Genomic DNA, 18051 nt, shown 5'->3' with positions numbered 1-18051 from the left:
GAATTGATGCTTTTGAACTGTGGTGCTGGAGAAGACTCTTGAGAGTCCCTTGGACTGCAAGGACATCCAACCAGTCCATCCTAAAGGAAATCAGTCCTGAATATTCACTGGAAGGACTGATGCTGAAACGGAAACTCCAATACTTTGGCCACTTGTTTAGAAGAACTGACTCACTGGAAAAGACCCTGATGCTAGGAAAGATTGAAGGCAGGAGGAGAAGGGGATGACAGAAGGTTAGATCATTAAATGGCATCACCAAGTCGATGGACATGAGTTTGAGCAAGCTCCGGGAGTTGGTGATGGACAGGGAAGCCTGGCGTGCTGCAGTCCACAGGGTTGCAAAGAGTCGAACATGACTGAGCAACTGAACTGAATTGAAGACAAGGTTTGTACAAAACAAATTTTAGAAAATGCTATGCAAGGTGATTTCTAAGATCGCTTTCAAAACTGAGATTCTATGAAGACAGAAACAATGAGAAAGCATGATTTACTAGCTATCACAAGTGTGAAAAGAATCTTAATTCTGCTTATATGGGTATTGTGGATGTACAATGGCATCTTATTCATAGTTAGCTGTATAATTAGTCAAATTATGTCCTCCAAAAATAAATTAATGTTTTATATAAAATAATATAACAGAGTTAGTCTGAGGCATAGATACCAGCACTGTCTGAAATACCAATTATATAAAATAGGACCTACTAATCTTAATCATAATTAAAGAGTTCAGTTCTCTAAGTTAAGGAGGGAATAATTTCCTGATTTCTAAATATATTTAACAAATAATGCTAATTTGGTAAGCATTATTAAACCATAATGCTTATAGTTTAACAATTTCTATAGCCTCACAATACTTCAGTTCCCCAAATTTATTTGTCAATATCCAATTTGTACAAATTGGGTTTATTAATACATTTGCATGCCACGCACTGTAAATGTGATATCCTGAAGATTCTCTTGAGTATCAGTTCAGTTCAGTTCAGTTGCTCAGTCATGTCCAACTCTTTGTGACCTTGTGGACTGCAGCACACCAGGTTTCCCTGTCCATCAACAAATCCCAGAGCTTGCTCAAACTCATGTCCATCGAGTCAGTGATGCCATCCAACCATCTCATCCTCTGTCATCCCCTTCTCCTCCTGCCTTCAATCTTTCCTAGCATCAGGGTCTTTTCCAATGAGTCAGCGGCCAAAGTATTGGAGTTTCAGCTTCAGCATCAGTCCTTCCAATGAATATTCAGGACTGATTTCCTTTAGGATGGACTGGTTTGATCTCCTTGCTGTCCAAGGGACTCTCAAGAGTCTTCTCCAACACCACACATTAAAAGCATCAATTCTTTGGCACTCAGCATTCTTTATAGTCCAACTCTCACATCCATACATGACCTCTGGAAAAACCATAGCTTTGACTAGACAAACTTTGTCAGCAAAGTAATGTCTCTGTTTTTTAATATGCTCCCTGGGTTGGTCATAGCTTTTCTTCATATCTTATCATATCTTAAGATAATATATAAATGGTAATTTTATTTACAGTATAGAATTAACCAAAGGAATTTCTTCCTATTTCGGTTATTTAGCTAGAAAAGTTTAATACTGCAGAGAGCAGCTTTTTAAGATCAGTTTGGCCCCTCCATTCCTGTATCAAAAACAAATCTATTGAAACCATCCTTGTCTTTCATTGTAGACTACAATGCAAAGCAGACACTTATTTTTTCCAAACTCAGTATGGCAGTACAAGACTGTTCCTTGATGTTTTCTTACATAAATTACAACATTACTTGCTTGCTGAATATAGGGACCCCTTTATAAATATTCTGCCATGCTCCCCTCTCCATGGGACTCTCCAGGCAAAAATACTGGAGTGGGTAGCCATTCCCTTCTCCACGGGATCTTCCCCACCCAAGGATCGATCCAGAATCTCCCACATAGCAGGCAGACTCTAACATCTGAGCCACCAGGGAAGCCCCTATAAATATCCTGAGTTAGGTTCAGCAAAGAGCTTTGAACACCAGGTGAGTTTTGTTCTTTTTAGAAAAGATGCTTTCTATAATTAACTAACTGTTGTGGAATACATCTGCATAAGAGCTTCCATCTTGAGAGTCCCTTGGACTGTAAGGAGATCAAACCAGTCAATCCTAATGGAAATCAGTCCTGAATATTCATTGGAAGGACTGATGCTGAAGCTGAAGCTCCAAAACTTTGGCCACCTGATGCAAAGAACTGACTTATTGGAAAAGACCCTGATGCTGAGAAAGAGTGAAGGCAGGAGGAGAAGGGGATGATATAGAATGAGATGGTTGGATGGCCTCACTGACTTGATGGATATGAGTTTGAGCAAGCTCTGGGAGTTGGTGATGGTCAGGGAAGCCTGGCGTGCTACAGTCTACAGGGTCACAAACAGTCAGACCTGACTGAGCAAATGAACTGAAATGAACTGAACTGAACTGGTTTAAGTAGCCCTACTAATAAAAGCAAAGAATGAAGGTCATGGTTACACCACCAGAGAGAAGCACCTATGATATGCCAACTGACCTGACATCTGATAGGAGAGTAGGTTGGAAAACTCATGGTCTGTTTGTGGAATTGACAGTGTGTGGAATCTCACTGCACATACATGTCACAATTACCACAAACGGAAACAACCTGCTGGGAGGGAGTCACTCAGGAATAACTGATGCTCCTCTGTGCTTCTCCATTTCCTCTCCCTCAAGATGCCTACTGGCAAAGTTAGCAGAGGCATTTCGTTTTGACCTTGGAGGAGTGACCTCCCTTCTGTTCATGTTGCGCAGGAATGGAAACTGTGAGAAAAAAAGACTATTCATTATCACTTCACCTCACCATTTGTTAGTTCTCCACAGCTACATTTCATAGTCCTACAGGACCAATATCTAGTCTTATTTTGTGTTTCAGTTCTTTTATAGAAGTATATGTATTTATATTATGTATTTTGTGTGTACTTTTAGTATTTACCAAGTCAACTGTGTTATGTATGATGAAACACATTCAAATGTTTGTTAATGTATTGCTTGGTTGAATATATGGCACAAAGAATTCCTAATGTCAAAATAATGACTAATATGTGCTATTTCAGACATCATACTATCTTTTGTAACATTATTAAGAGGAATGGAAACATCATCTTGTTAAGTGGACTCATAATCAATAAGTACAGAGAATGCAAACTTACCAACTTTCTTTAATTTTTATGAAATCTTATATAAACACTTAAAACCACTTCTCTTAGTTTCTAGAAAGCTGATTTCAACCTACTGTTTTTAAATAGTGTTTACAGAGCTTATATGGAAAATATGTACAGATTATCTTATTCTGTCTTGGGTATTAACATTCATATTTGCTATTAAAGGCAGAACTGAACCGTTTCCAAGATACGAAGAGATTCCTGCAAGATTATTACAGGGCCATGGAATGTAAAATTCCGATGGATGACACTAAGAGATTCACTCGAGTCCCATTGGTCCGACTGGATAGTAGAGATATTTTGGAAAGCCAGCTTAGGTAAGGTAGACTATCATGTTGCACTGTAATTAGTCTGAGCATAAAGCTTTGTGATTTTAAATTGAATACCATTATAAAACCACACTCCTGTATCTGCTAATCCAAAATCAAAAAAAAAAAAGGCCTGAAAACTGAATTTCTTTTCTAACTTTGACAAAGACTATTGATATGCATTATTTATTCTACTTATCTACTCACTGATTACTCATTTTTGCTGCAGAGATATAGTGTGTTTTGTAACGGAGTGCTTCTACCAGACTGCTGGGGATGATAGGGAATATACAGTATATACAAATTCTGAATTCTGAAACACTTTTGACCAAAGACTTTCTGGTAAGGGATCATGACCCTCTACCACTTTTACGAAAGGTCCCATGCTGTTCTGTGTGTATGGGTGTGTCTGTGTGTGACATCATGTAAATGAAACTGCAAGGCATTATGTATCTTCTTTTACAGTATAGGAAACTGAGAAACAGTAAAGACTCAAACTTATGTGGTTATGTCTTTGTGAGACTGAAACTTCTTAGTGATCTAACATCAGATTCCCACCAGCATGAAAATAAACTTGGTGGTAAGGGTAGAATAAAGATTACATTTTTCGCCAATTACTAGTTATATGTAAGTAAATTAAAACAACTTATTTGGAAAAGTCACCCCCAACTCTCTTAAGCCTTGGTTTCATTATCTGTAGAAGTAGGGTGGTTATGAAGACTGCAGAAAATGAAATCCTCAGAACATATAGCACCATGTCTGAGAGTCAGAGAACTTGAGACCTAGTCCCAGTGACTCTCGATAAGTGGTAACTATTATCTTTATTGCATAATATGACAACGAACTATTCTTCCTCACATGCACTGTTTTAATTGTGAGTATCTCTTGTTTTATGCTCCCTTATGCCATCAAGAATTAGAAATGGCCTGAGCACAACAGGATTCCACAGTGATCTGACACCCATTTCTCTGTAGACCTCTTCCATCTAGTCCCATCATGTCCCTGTCAGGACCACGCATAAGCAAGAAAACACAAAAAGGAAACTCTGTACCCTCTTTTTGACTCAAATACAAGATCAGTGTTTTAACTCAGCCAGTGCAGAAAGAGAACATTGCAATTAAAAACATTAAGAAAATTTCCAAAGTGATATGAACCATCAAGTCATCAAAAGAGGCCAAGTTTCAGTGTCCCCAGTAGCAGTGCATTCTGTTCTTAGCACAAAATAGCAAGTCAGGCATAATGGGGAAGCTGTTAATGTTGGTTAGTAGAATGAGATGGGCAAAAGAACAGCCAGTTCTTATTTTCTACAAAAGTACTCTACACCAATCTCAACCTCAAGTCACTGCTGTAAGTAACTCCTGGAACTCTCAGCCAACAGATGTGTCAACTGGCCAACCAACCAGTCAACCAGTCTCTTTAACATGTGTAGGGAAATGAGCACAGCATCAAGCATTTTCACATAGTTTGTCTATTTTATTCCTCCAACAACCTAATAGTAATAATAATGGTATTAACTAATAACAAAGAATGTATAAAAATAATAATAATATTATTATTATTATATTTGTATTCTTCCAAGAGGAATGGAGCCTCAGAAAGTCAAGTGACATGCCCCAGTTAATATCTACTGAAATATCTACTGATAGTGAGAGGACTGGCTAGACCAGAATTTTTCTCAGTAGATGAATTCTAAACCCAGATTCCTTTTAAAATGATATGCTGCTACTGCAGTCCTCCAAAGCAAGGTGTTCAGAATTGCCTGTTGCCTCATCTTAAATGTCTAGAGATAATCACACAACCTTTACCTTAACTGATTAGGCACATGAATCTAATATGTCTCAGTGACTGAGACTGAGCATTACTTGATTATTAAAGTGTCAACTGGCCTTGTGGGTAGGTGGGTACTGAGTCATAAACACATGGCCTCCATAGGTACTGTGTACTGTCAAAATTCCAAACATTGTGATAATCAAAGAGCCAGCTTCAGAAAACCTCATCTGATGCTTCAAAACATGACCAAGCCAGTGATTTGTAAAAATTCACATCCAGCTTTCTGCGTCACTGCTCCATTCCCCAGCAACTTGAGTCTGCCAAGCTAACTGCTTGCTCTTCTCAAGTTTTAGCCAAGGCATCCTGGGAGCTCCTTTCTGCCCAAGCTGAAAGCCCTTCCTATGTTCTATCACTGAGCAGGATCCCAGTCACAGTAAGCATTCTGATCTGTGGATCACTGCCTGCAGTTGGCCTCTGAGATCCTGGGATCCTTCAGGGATTGGACATTCCCAGGGGCAGCTCCAATATGGTTGAGAGCAGGGGGAAAGCTTAACTCTGTGTTCTCACAGCACTTTGCAAAACAGTTCATCATCCATTCTCAAAGTTGGGGGAGGGATGCTGGTACTCTCAAACCTCAGTGAGACACCCCTTGCAGACCTTACATCTATTATAATATATCCCACTTTTAACTGTTCATTTCCAGAAGCCAAGTGCTAGTCATATTAAAGAAGTGATGCTCAAATCTATTTGGTTCTCTTTTTCATGACTGATTTATTCCTTGTCAGAAGTTTATATCCCAGATAAATTCCAAAATTGAATTTCTTCATAAAATTGCCTTCCTTATAATTACCAAGAATTAGTCCTAAAGATTATGTTTTAAGATTACTTGTCTCTAGTTTCCTCTTGTTAATAAGAGTCTCTGGATCATAAAAATTTAAATACAGCCTTTCATAATCTTTTCTCCATCTAAAGGGTTCTTCTTAGAACAAGAGAACAAAATTTTCCAAATAGCATGGCCACAAAAATAGAATTCTGTTAAAGTCTTTATATTTCTTTTTTGGTGATTTTCCCAAGAATTCCCCTGGTTCCTCGAAGATCCATTTCTCCAGAGTCAGCTTTATCCAAACCAAAAACAAAAAGCATCCTGAAGGGCAAGATCGATTACACGCTGGAAAGTGTAGAGTTAAACTTTGAGACTGATGAGAAGATGGTGATGGATACGTGGCAGCAGTCTTCTTTGGCAATATCTCACATGGTAAGCAATGCTGGTTATTACATTTTCTTTTAATAACACCCATTCATTGAATTCCAAAATTGGTAATATGCTATGAATGTAAAGTTTACACAATGTTCACAACATACATTTATATCTCTCAGAAGTTTCTTTTTTTTTTTCTAAAAGAAATAAGAGAAACAGAGAGGCCAACTTTGCCATTTAAGAATGGGATCCAATAGGGCCAGATTTTTAAAGTCAGGAATTTAGCCTACACTTTCTTTAAGTCTTAGTATTACTGTCATTACCAATCAATTGGTTGTCTGTTTCCCAAAGCCCAAACCTTCTGTGATCATATGCTCTTCTAATCCTTGTAGCAGTAATTGTCTCTCCTACTCTTGACTCTTATTGTCTAGGTTATTGTTTATAATTTTTATCTCATTAATGTTTTCCTGAATCCTTAACAATTCTAAAACTTTCTGTATCTGCTACACCTAGCATAATGCCCACATCTAACACAATATTGAGTCCTCAGTACGTTCTTGAGATGCTTCTGCTGCTATGCTGGTGACACTGATGTTCGTATAAATGATGATGGCAGTGGCAATGAGCTGTAGCCTGCAAAGACCACAACTACCAAGCACCAGAGAGTAGGAAGCCAGATCTAGAAGTTCTAAAAAGAGAAGTTGATTAATTATTATTCTTTGTTTAACTGAACATGAACATAATTTACAAGTCTTATGCATCCCACTAAAATTACCTAGGAAAATAAGTTTTAAAATATTAGATTCTCAGAGAGTATCATAGAGCACCAAGAGCCCTGGCCATACCTCTTAGTTAAGCTGTGTGATCTCAGGAAAATCACTTAACCTCTCTGAGTCTTCAGTTCCTTATCTGTAACATGAGAGACATTGTACCTAGCCTTTCTTGAATGATTGAAAAGGTCCAATGAAATAATGAATATGAAAGTTTTTTGGAAACTAAATATAATAGATCATTATGTTAAGAAATTTGTTTAAAACTGTACCACTTTGCTTTCAGACTTTTGAAAACCATACAGAAAGCATAGGAGGAAGGATTGTTTAGTAATTAATATTCCCAATAATTACATTTGAATCCTGATTTATGACTTAACCCAGGTCTCCCACATTGCAGGCAGATTCTTTACTAGCTGAGCTACAAGGGAAGCCCAAGAATACTGGAGTGGGTATCCTATCCCTTCTCCAGCAGACCTTCCTGACCCAGGAATCGAACTGGGGTCTCCTGCATTGCAGGTGGATTCTTTACCAACTGAGTTATTAGGGAAGCCCTTTATATTCCTAGTAGACTTCCAAATAATTTTGACATTAAATAACCTTAAGAGAACTTTCCCTGCTGGCTCAGACAGTAAAGAATCCACCTGCAATGCAGAAGACCTAGGTTCGATCCCTGGGTTGGGAAGATCCCCTGGAGAAGGGAATGGCCATGCACTCCAGTATTCTTGCCTGGAGAATTCCATGGATGGAGGAGTCTGGACCCCGACAGTCCATGGGGTCGCAACAAGTCAGACACAACTGAGCAACTAACACACACAAGCGAACTTTGAGTTTCAAATAAGAAAGGCTTGATTCAATGAAGTGATGCAGGAAGAACAGGACCAGCTGAGATCAGGGCAATTGAAATGACAGCACTTTGGCCTGGGCTTTTTCTGTACACAGCAGCTTTACCAAGAGCTATCCACTTAGTATGTTATGTTAATTTTTAGCAGAACTTTCTTCTAATTAGCAGGTATGCAATGATTTCAAAGAAACTAGTCATGTTTAACGCCCACTATGTCAAAGCATTATTTCTAGAGTTTCTTCAGTCTTACAAGCTAGATTACTAGGTGTACTGTGAATTATGCTAATTTTTGAAAGAGACCCAGAAGTGTTTGAGGGAAGTGGACTAGAAAAATGCAGGTAATGATAATCACCATCACCATTATCACAAGGCTGTTTACAGAGAAGAAAAATCCAATTTTAAAGGAAATTGCTAACTTATTGCGCCTTGCAAGAATGGATTCAAAAACAAATTGCTTGCAATTTAGGTGAGTATGTTAACAGTTTTACCAAGAATTTGAAAGTACAGTATATATCATGAAATTCATTTTTATCAAAAAAGCATCTGATTAAAAAGCATGCACGCACACCAAAAAAGCTGCCTTGCTCTTTGAAACCTTTCTGCATCCCTCCGAGGTTCCGCTAATACCGAAAGAGCTGTGGGTGCATTTGTGTGCTCAGTCGCTCAGTCGTGTCCAACTCTTCATGACCCCATGGACTGTAGCCCACCAGGCTTCTCTGTCTATAGAATTTTCCAGGCAAGAATGCTGGAGCGAGTTGCCTTTTCCTATTCCAGAGGATCTTCCTGACCCAGGGATCAAACCCGCATCTCTTACGGCTCCTGCATTAGCAGATGGATTCTTGACCACTGCACCAGAAGCTGTGGATATATTCTGTAGTATATGGTTATGACCCAAAGGGATGGTACGGGGAGAGAGGAGGGAGGGGGGTTCAGGATGGGGAACACGTGTATACCTGTAGCAGATTCATGTTGATGAATACAATACAATATTGTAAAGTAATTAACTTCCAAATAAAATAAATAAATTTATATTTAAAAAAAAAAAAACAAAGTGCAGGCAGCTCATAACTAAAAAAAATAGAAAGAAATCCTGTCAATCAGTAAGCCTGTCCTGGGCATCTTCTATGAGTATTAACACAGACGCTAAAAGCTATGGATAAAACTAAGACACAGGGCTCACTTAGCTCTTGGGAACTCTCAGCCCATTTCAAGATTGGAGATGAGCATTAATAGTCATAGAACAGCTGAAGGCTTCCTTGGAGGCTCAGATGGTAAAGAGTCTGCCTGCAATGTGGAAGACCCAGTTTCGATCCCTGGGTCGGGAAGATTCCCTGGAGAAGTAAATGGCAACCAACTCCAGTATTCTTGCCTGGAAAATCCCATGGAGAGAGAAGCCTGGCAGGCTACAGTTCTGGGGTTGCAAAGAGTCAGACACAACTAAGTGACTAACACGCAGAACAGTTGAGGACAGTTACATGCTGAGCCACGGTTGTGAAGCTTGGTGGGATTCTGCAGCAGGGATCTGGAGAGCACAGGAATTGGCTGGTCAATGTTGCCCACAAGACAGCAAATTTCTTTGAAGGTAAACATTAGATTGTGCCTTTTTCCTCTTTTGGTTCACCTCTATCCAACTTCCCCTTTCTCCTCCAGGCCCCTAACCCAATTCTCCCCAGAAATATCATCAGTCTTGGACACAGTGAGAACATTATAAACAAACTCCGTGGACCTCCATTTCCTCACCAGTTGCCTTACTGAGATTTTTAAGTTTTCAGCCATCTGTTGCTACCGCCCCCATGGTGTGTGGGGCACACACCATGTGTGTGTGAAAGGGATAAAGAAAACCTTGAAAACCTTGTCTCAGCTTTTGTTTCTCAGTTTGATACCCATAAATGCCCTTCACCTCTCCAGTAGCCATTGGACACGTTTTAGCGGGTCTAGTCTTTCTTTTATAATTTATTTTATTTTTAATTTTTATTTTACCTTGGATCATAGTTGATTAGCAATGTTGTGTTAGTTTCAGGTGTACAGAAAGTTATACATATATACATTTATATTCTTTTCCAGTGGTTTCCCTGGTGGCTTGGATGGTAAGGCTTCCCTTCTAGCTCAGTCGGTAAAGACTCTGCCTGCAGTGCAGGAGACCTGGGTTCAATTTCTGGATCAGGAAGATCCCCTGGAGAAGGAAATGTCAACCCACTCCAGTATTCTTGCCTGGAGAATCCCATCGACAGAGAAACCTTGCAGGCTACAGTCCATGGGGTTGCAAGAGTTGGACACAACTGAGTGACTTTCACTACTACCCACTCCAGTATTCTTGCCTGAAGAATTCCATGGTCAGAGGAGCCTGGCGGCCTATAGTTCATGGGGTCACAAAGAGTCAGACATAACTGAACTACTAACATATATACTTTTTCAAATTCAATCCCACTCCTGGGCATATATCAGGAAGATAACATGGTTTGAAAGTTGCATTCTTTCTAACTGCAGGCACAGCCACAGCTGCACAAGCCCCAAGACAAGGTTTTCCTGAGGCCCACAGAGCAGGGAGAGGGAGGGGTCCCAGCAGCAGCTCACCCCACCCCATTCATCAGCTGTTGTGTTGTGACCACACAGTTAATCTCTTACACCAGGAAATCTGTGAGAGTGAAAGGAGGAGGGTACAGATATGGAGAGAAGTTCAAAGTCTCCCAGAGAGAGGAACTTAAGAACCAGCAATGTGGTTAGTCATCCTCCATGAACATCGTACATTCCTGGGGTGATGTCTAGTGTTAGAATAGAATGGGAACCCAGGATTCAAGTGTCGGTGAGCCCAGTTAATACAGGGCATGGACTCCCAAAACTTGACTGAAGAACAAGACAGATTCTCACTAACTTTATATACAAAGCACAGACATATATAAAGTACACAGGCAAGTACACTTCTGCAGTATTCAGATTTCATGGAGGGGAATGTAATTAGGAGAAATGGACATAAAAACAATCAACAGCAAAAAACAAACAAACAAAAGATTGAGAAACTCTGATTTAGGGGAGTGCCCCATATTGAAACCCAAGAGATAACAGGAACTTGGAAGAATCAGTTCAGTTCAGTTCAGTCACTCAGTCATGTCCAGCTCTTTGTGATCTCATGGACTGCAGGACGCCAGGCTTCCCTGTCCATCACCAACTCTCAGAGCTTGCTCAAACGCACATCTATCAAGCCGGTGATGCCATCCAACCATCTCATCCTCTGTCATCCCCTTCTCCTCCCACCTTCAATCTTTCCCAGCATCAGGGTCTTTTCCAGTGAGTCTGTTCTTCGCATCAGGTGGCCAGAGGATTGGAGTTTCAGCTTCAGCATTAGTCCTTCCAATGAATATTCAGGACTGATTTACTTTAGAATGGACTGGTTTGATCCAGTCCAAGGGACTCTCAAGAGTCTTCTCCAACACCACAGTTCAAAAGCATCAATTTTTCAGCACTCAGCTCTCACATCCATACATGACTACTGGAAAAACCATAGCTTTGACTAGATAGACCTTTGTTGGCAAAGTAATGTCTCTGCTTTTTAATATGCTGTCTAGGTTAGCCATAGCTTTTCTTCCAAGGAGCAAATGTCTTTTAACTTCATGGCTATAGTCACCATCTGCAGCGATTTTGAAGCTCGAAAAATAAAGTGTCTCACTGTTTCCATTGTTTCCCCACTATTTGCCATGAAGTGATGGGACTGGTGCCATGATCTTCTTTTTCTGAATGTTGAGTTTTAAGCCAACTTTTTCACTTTAATTAAGAGACTCTTTAGTTCTTTTTCGCTTTCTGCTATAAGGGTGGTGTCATCTACCTATCTGAGGTTATTGATATTTCTCCCAGCGATCTTGATTCCAGCTTGTACTTCATCCAACCTGGCATTCCATGTAATGTACTCTGCATATAAGTTAAATAACTTGGAAGAATAGTGAGCATTCAATCCATAGGTCTGAAATTGAGAAAGAAATGCTTGCATGACTCTGAAGCTTTCCAGGTTTGGAGGCAGGAATGAGGAAACAGAAAGACGCATGGCAGGCAGGGCTTGAGAAAGTGAGTGGCTGCCACACAGATGGCCTCAGAAAGCCACTTTTTGGGACAGAGACAGGTTTCCATTTAAGTGAAACATCAAAGTGTGTTCTGTAAAGACTCAGTATATGGCATGGTTGTTTCAGTAAAAGGCGGTTTCAATGACATTGGGTGATGACTCAGTCCAAATAGTTATCATTTTTCATAAATGTTGCAGTAACTGAAGTGTTCCTCTTATACAACCAGGTGGCTGCTGAAATTCATCAGAGGCTCATGGAAGAAGAAAAAGAAAACCAGCCAGCAGAAACAAAAGAAAAACTTCCTCAGGCAGCTGCAAATAAAAAAGTGAAAAAGGAGCCTCCGCCACCGCCACCACCACCCAAGAAAAAGAAAGAGGACAAAAAAGGAAAAGGTATTCACAGCTTTAGCATCCAGAACCGTGGATGCTTAACCTCTCCTTGGTGGAAAATAAGCACTTAACCAGGCACATGAGCCTCTGAGCTACTAGAATGCTGTTCATTAGGTTTTATTTAGAGACTCAGGAATCTGTAAGCTCGAATGTTAGCTGGCAAACATTCTCCATGCCAGCCCCTTTTAAGTTGTTTATCCACATAACCAAGTGTATCTAGGGGGAAATAAATCTCAAAGACATGTGAAAAGAACCCCAAGATGACACTGTACAATCTGAAAAGTATGTGCAAGGGGACTGACAGTAGCTGCCTTAATCAAGAGAGGGTTATAAGCAACAGGTGGTAGTTTAGTCACTCAGTCATGTCCAACTTTTTTGTGACCCCATGGACCATCGTAGCCCTCCAGGCTCCTATGTCCATGGGATTTTCCAGGCAAAAATGTTGGAGTGGATTGCCATTTCCTTCTCCAGGGGATCTTCCCGACCCAGGGATGGAACCAGCATCTCTTGCATCTCCTGTACTGCAGGCGATTCTTTCCTGCTGAACCACCAGGGAAGCCCAAAAGCTAATTCTGTGTGTGTAAATTTCAGGCTTGAAGTGAAAGTGAGAAAGTGTTAGTCACTCAGTTGTGCCTGACTCTTTGCGACCATATGGACTGTAGCCTGCCAGGCTCCTCTGTCATGGGATTCTCCAAGCAAGAATACTGGAGTGAGTTGCCATGCCCTTAGGTTTAATTCAGATCTCAGGTTTAACTTAACCTCCTAGAGGCCTCCTCCTGCCTAAAACTCTTTAACACAGAGTAAAAAGAGGAAAGAAAACTTAAGTTGGGAGACACCTCCAATAACCTTGGGGATGAGCTCCACCACAGATATATTCTGCCCTCTGAATGTTCCCGCTTGTACATTTCTGAAGTGACTTAAGGCCAGAGAGAAAGAGAGGGAAGCATATGAGCAGAAGTCCCTCCACTGATCAGTTGCTCCTGTGTTTGTTAAGTCCCCATCATGCAGAACACAATGAAGATGAGTCCAAGGGACCCAATGGCAAACTTACATAAAAAATCAGAAACGTGGTCCCTGCCCTGACAGAACTGTAGTCTAAGGCAGAGACAGACATGTGACCAACCATTATTCTTTATGTGGAGGTACAGGTCCCTGGGGTCACCATAGGGTTGCAAAGAGTCGGACATGACTGAGCGACTAAACTGAACAGGTCCCTGGAGAGCACAGTCACCTCACTCCATCTGAGGAAATAGGAAGTGCTTCCTGGGTGGAGTCCATCCAGGTATCTAGAGTGGGAGTTACAACAAAGCCCTGAGGGTGGGGGAGGCGTGAGGTGATGGCCACTGGAACAGAGGAAAGAGTAGCACTACAATTAAGAACCTGTGACCCTCATTTGTCTCAAATGGTAAATTTGAGACAAACCCTCCAGGGTTTCATCTGGGCTAAATAACATAAAGGAAATAATCAGCATTTGAAGGAAATGATTCAATTTACTTTAATGGAATAGTTAGTTGGGTCAAATTTCCTAATTTTACAGATGCTAATACAGAAACCCAGAGAGATTAGGGCTCTTTCATCTGTATACTTATATCCACTACTGCAAATAAGATGCAACACATCTAATTACAATTTCTTTGTTAATATTTGTCTTCTTCCCAAAATTTGAACCCCCTGAGATCAGACATTCAGGAAAGATTTATTGAACTAAGAAGAATTGTATAAGCTGGGCTTGCAGCTAGAATCAAACTGCCATTTCTTATGGGTGGGTACATTCTCAGGCAAACACTGACAAATCCTTATTTTCTAATTCTCATAGACTATCTCTGAAGTACTTGCAGTTAAGTACTAGTTAAAAAACGATGAAGTGTGGGGGGGGGGTGTTCCTAAGATGGTGGAGGAATAGGATGGGGAGACCACTTTCTCCCCCACAAATTCACCGAAAGATCATTTGAACGCTGAGCAAATTCCACCAAACAACTTCTGAACGGTGGTGGAGGACACCAGCCACGCAGAAAGGCAGCCCATTGTCTTTGAAAGGAGATGTTTTATCATCAGTGGGGTATGGATGGAGAAGTCTTGAGGCTACTGTAAGAATAAGACTGAAAACCAGAGGCAGGAGGCTTAAATTCAAAACTTGAGAACACCAGAAAACTCCTGACTCCAGGGAACATTAATTGACAAGAGCTCATCCAAAAGCCTCCATACCTACACTGAAACCAAGCTCCACTCAAGAGCCAACAAGGTTCAGAGCAAGACATACCAAGCTAATTCTCCAACAGTGCAGGAACATAACCCTAAGCATTAAAATACAGGTGGCCAAAAGTCACACCAAACCCATAGACACCTCAGAACTCACTACTGGATACTTCATTACACTCCAGAGAGAAGAGATCCAGCTCCACCCACCAGAACACCGACGCAAGCTTCCCTAGTCAGGAAACCTTGACAAGCCACTCGTCCAACCCCACCCGCATGGAGGAACCTCTTCAATGAAGAGGACCCAAACTTTCAACATACAGAAAGGCCACCCCAAACACAGCAATCTAAACAAGATGAAAAGGCAGAGAAATATTCAGCAGGTAAAGGAACATGATGAATGCCCACCAAACCAAACAAAAGAGGAGGAGATAGGGAGTCTACCTGGAAAAGAATTCAGAATAATGATAGTAAAAATGATGCAAAATCTTGAAAACAAAATGAAGTTACAGATAAATAGTCTGGAGTTAAGGATTGAGAAGATGCAAGAAATGTTTAACAAGGACCTAGAAGAAATAAGAGTCAATCAATAATGAATAACACAATAACTGAGATCAAAAACACTCTGGAGGGAACCAACAGTAGAATAACTGAGGCAGAAGATAGGATAAGTGAGGTGAAAGATATAATGGGGGAAATAAATGAAGCAGAGAGGAAAAAAGAATTAAAAGAAGTGAGGACAACCTCAGAGACCTCCGGGACAATGTCAAACACCCCAACATTTGAATCATAGGAGTCCCAGAAGAAGACAAAAAGAAAAGCCATGAGAAAATACTTGAAGAGATAATAGTTGAAAAGTTCCCTAAAATGGGGAAGGAAATAATCACCCAAGTCCAAGAAACCCAGAGAGTCCCAAACAGGATAAACCCAAGGTGAAACACCCCAAGACACATATTAATCAAATTAACAAAGATCAAACACAAAGAACAAATATTAAAAGCAGGAAGGGAAAAACAACAAATAACACACAAGGGGATTCCCATAAGGATAACAGCTGATCTTTCAAAAGAAACTCTTCAGGCCATAAGGGAATGGCAGGACATACTTAAAGTGATGAAAGAAAAATCTACAATCCAGATTACTGTACCCAGAAAGGATCTCATTCAAATATGATGGAGAGATCAAAAGCTTTACAGACAAGCAAAAGCTGAGAATTCAGCACCAACAAACAAGCTCTTCAACAAATGCTAAAGGATCTTCTCTAGACAGGAAAGACAGAAAAGGTGTATAAACTCGAACCCAAAACAACAAAGTAAATGGCAATAGGATCACACTTATCAATAATTACCTTAAATGTAAATGGGTTGAATGCCCCAACCAAAAGACAAAGACTGGCTGAATGAATACAAAAACAAGACCCCTATATATGCTGTCTACAAGAGACTTACCTCAGAACAAGGAACACATACAGACTGAAAGGCTGTACAGACTGAAGGGCTGGAAAAAGATATTTCACACAAATGGAGACAAAAATAAAGCAGAAGTAGCAATACTCATATCAGATAAAATAGATTTTGAAATAAAGGCTGTGAAAAGAGACAAAGAAGGACACTACATAATGATCAAAGGATCAATCCAAAAAGAAGACATAACAATTACAAATATATATCCACCCAATATATGAGCACCACAATATGTAAGGCAAATGCTAACAAGTATGAAAGTGGAAATTAACAGTAACACAGTAATTGTGGGAGAATTTAATACCCCACTCACACCTATGGATAGATCAACTAAACAGAAAATTAGCACAAAAACAAAAACTTTAAATGATACAATGAACCAGTTAGACCTAATTGATATCTATAGGACATTTCACCACAAAACAATGAATTTAACCTTTTTCTCAAGTGCACACGAACATTCTCCAGGATAGATCACATCCTGGGCCATAAATCAGGCCTTGGTAAGTTCAAAAAAATTGAAATCATTCCAGGAATGTTTTCTGATTACATTGTGGTAAGATTAGATGTCAACTACAGGAAAAAAAAACTATTAAAAATGCAAACATATGGAGGCTAAACAACATGCTTCTGAATAACCAACAAATTTCAGAAGAAATAAAAAAGGAAAATATGCATAGAAATGAATGAAAATGAAAACACAACAACCCAACACCTATGGGATTCAGTAAAAGCAGTGCTAAGGGGAAGGTTCATAGCAATACAAGCTTACCTCAAGAAACAAGAGAAAAATCATATAAATAACCTAACACTACACCTAACACAACTAGAAAAAGAAGAAATGAAGAATCCCAGGGTTAGTAGAAGGAAAAAATATATAAAAATTAGAGCAGAAATAAATGAAAAAGAAACAAAGGAGACTGTAGCAAAAATCAGCAAAGCTAAAAGATGATTCTTTGAGAAGATAAATAAAATAGACAAACCATTAGCCAGACTCATCAAGAAAAAAGGGAAAAGAATGAAATCAATGAAATTAGAAATGAAAATGGAGAAATCACAACAGACAACACAGAAATACAAAGGATGATAAGAGACTACTATCAGCAACTATATGCCAATAAAATAGACAACCTAGAGGAAATGGATGAATTCTTAGAAAAGTATAACTTTCCAAAACTGAACCAGGAAGAAATAGAAAATAGAAAATCAAAACATGGAAATCAAAACTGTAATCAGAAATCTTCCAGAAAACAAAAACTTGGGACCAGATGGCTTCACTGCTGAATTCTACCGAAAATTTAGAGAAGAGCTAACACCTATCCTACTCAAACTCTTCCAGAAAATTGCACAGGAAGGTAAATTTCCAAACTCATTCTATGAGGCCACCATCACCCTAATACCAAACCCAGACAAAGATGCCACAAAAAAAGCAAACTACAGGCCAATATCACTGATGAACATAGATGCAAAAATCCTTAACAAATTTCTAGCAAACAGAATCCAACAACATATTAAAAAGATCATACATCATGACCAAGTGGGCTTTATCCCAGGGATACAAGGATTCTTCAGTACCCACAAATCAATCAGTGTGATACACCACATTAACAAATTAAAAGATAAAAACTATATGATTATCTCAATAGATGCAAAGAAAGCCTTTGACAAAATTCAACATCCATTTATGATAAAAACCCTCCAGAAGCAGGAATAGAAGGAACGTACCTCAACAAAATAAAAGCTATATATAATAAACCCACAGCAAGCATTATCCTCAATGGTGAAAAATTGAAAGCATTTCCCCTAAAGTCAGGAACAAGACAAGGGTGCCCAGTCTCACCACTACTATTCAACACAGTTTTGGAA

The 18051-nt window shown here is 39.7% G+C and overlaps 1 protein-coding gene across 1 annotated transcript in view; it reads left to right on the top strand.

Moving 5' to 3' along the window:
* The window catches only part of SPEF2 (sperm flagellar 2), a 199850-nt gene that overhangs the window by 126112 nt on the left and 55687 nt on the right, over positions 1 to 18051 (top strand). Inside the window, exons 25-27 of the mRNA XM_018065771.1 lie at positions 3361 to 3512; positions 6348 to 6528; positions 12364 to 12529. Of these exons, the coding sequence (XP_017921260.1) occupies positions 3361 to 3512; positions 6348 to 6528; positions 12364 to 12529 (499 nt within the window). The remainder of the gene's footprint in view (positions 1 to 3360; positions 3513 to 6347; positions 6529 to 12363; positions 12530 to 18051) is intronic.

The sequence above is a fragment of the Capra hircus genome, chromosome 20 (genome assembly GCF_001704415.2).
Source record: "Capra hircus breed San Clemente chromosome 20, ASM170441v1, whole genome shotgun sequence".
NCBI lineage: Eukaryota > Metazoa > Chordata > Mammalia > Artiodactyla > Bovidae > Capra > Capra hircus.
The sequence above is the reverse complement of the archived record's forward strand: the minus strand, read 5'-3'. Positions and strand labels throughout refer to the sequence as shown.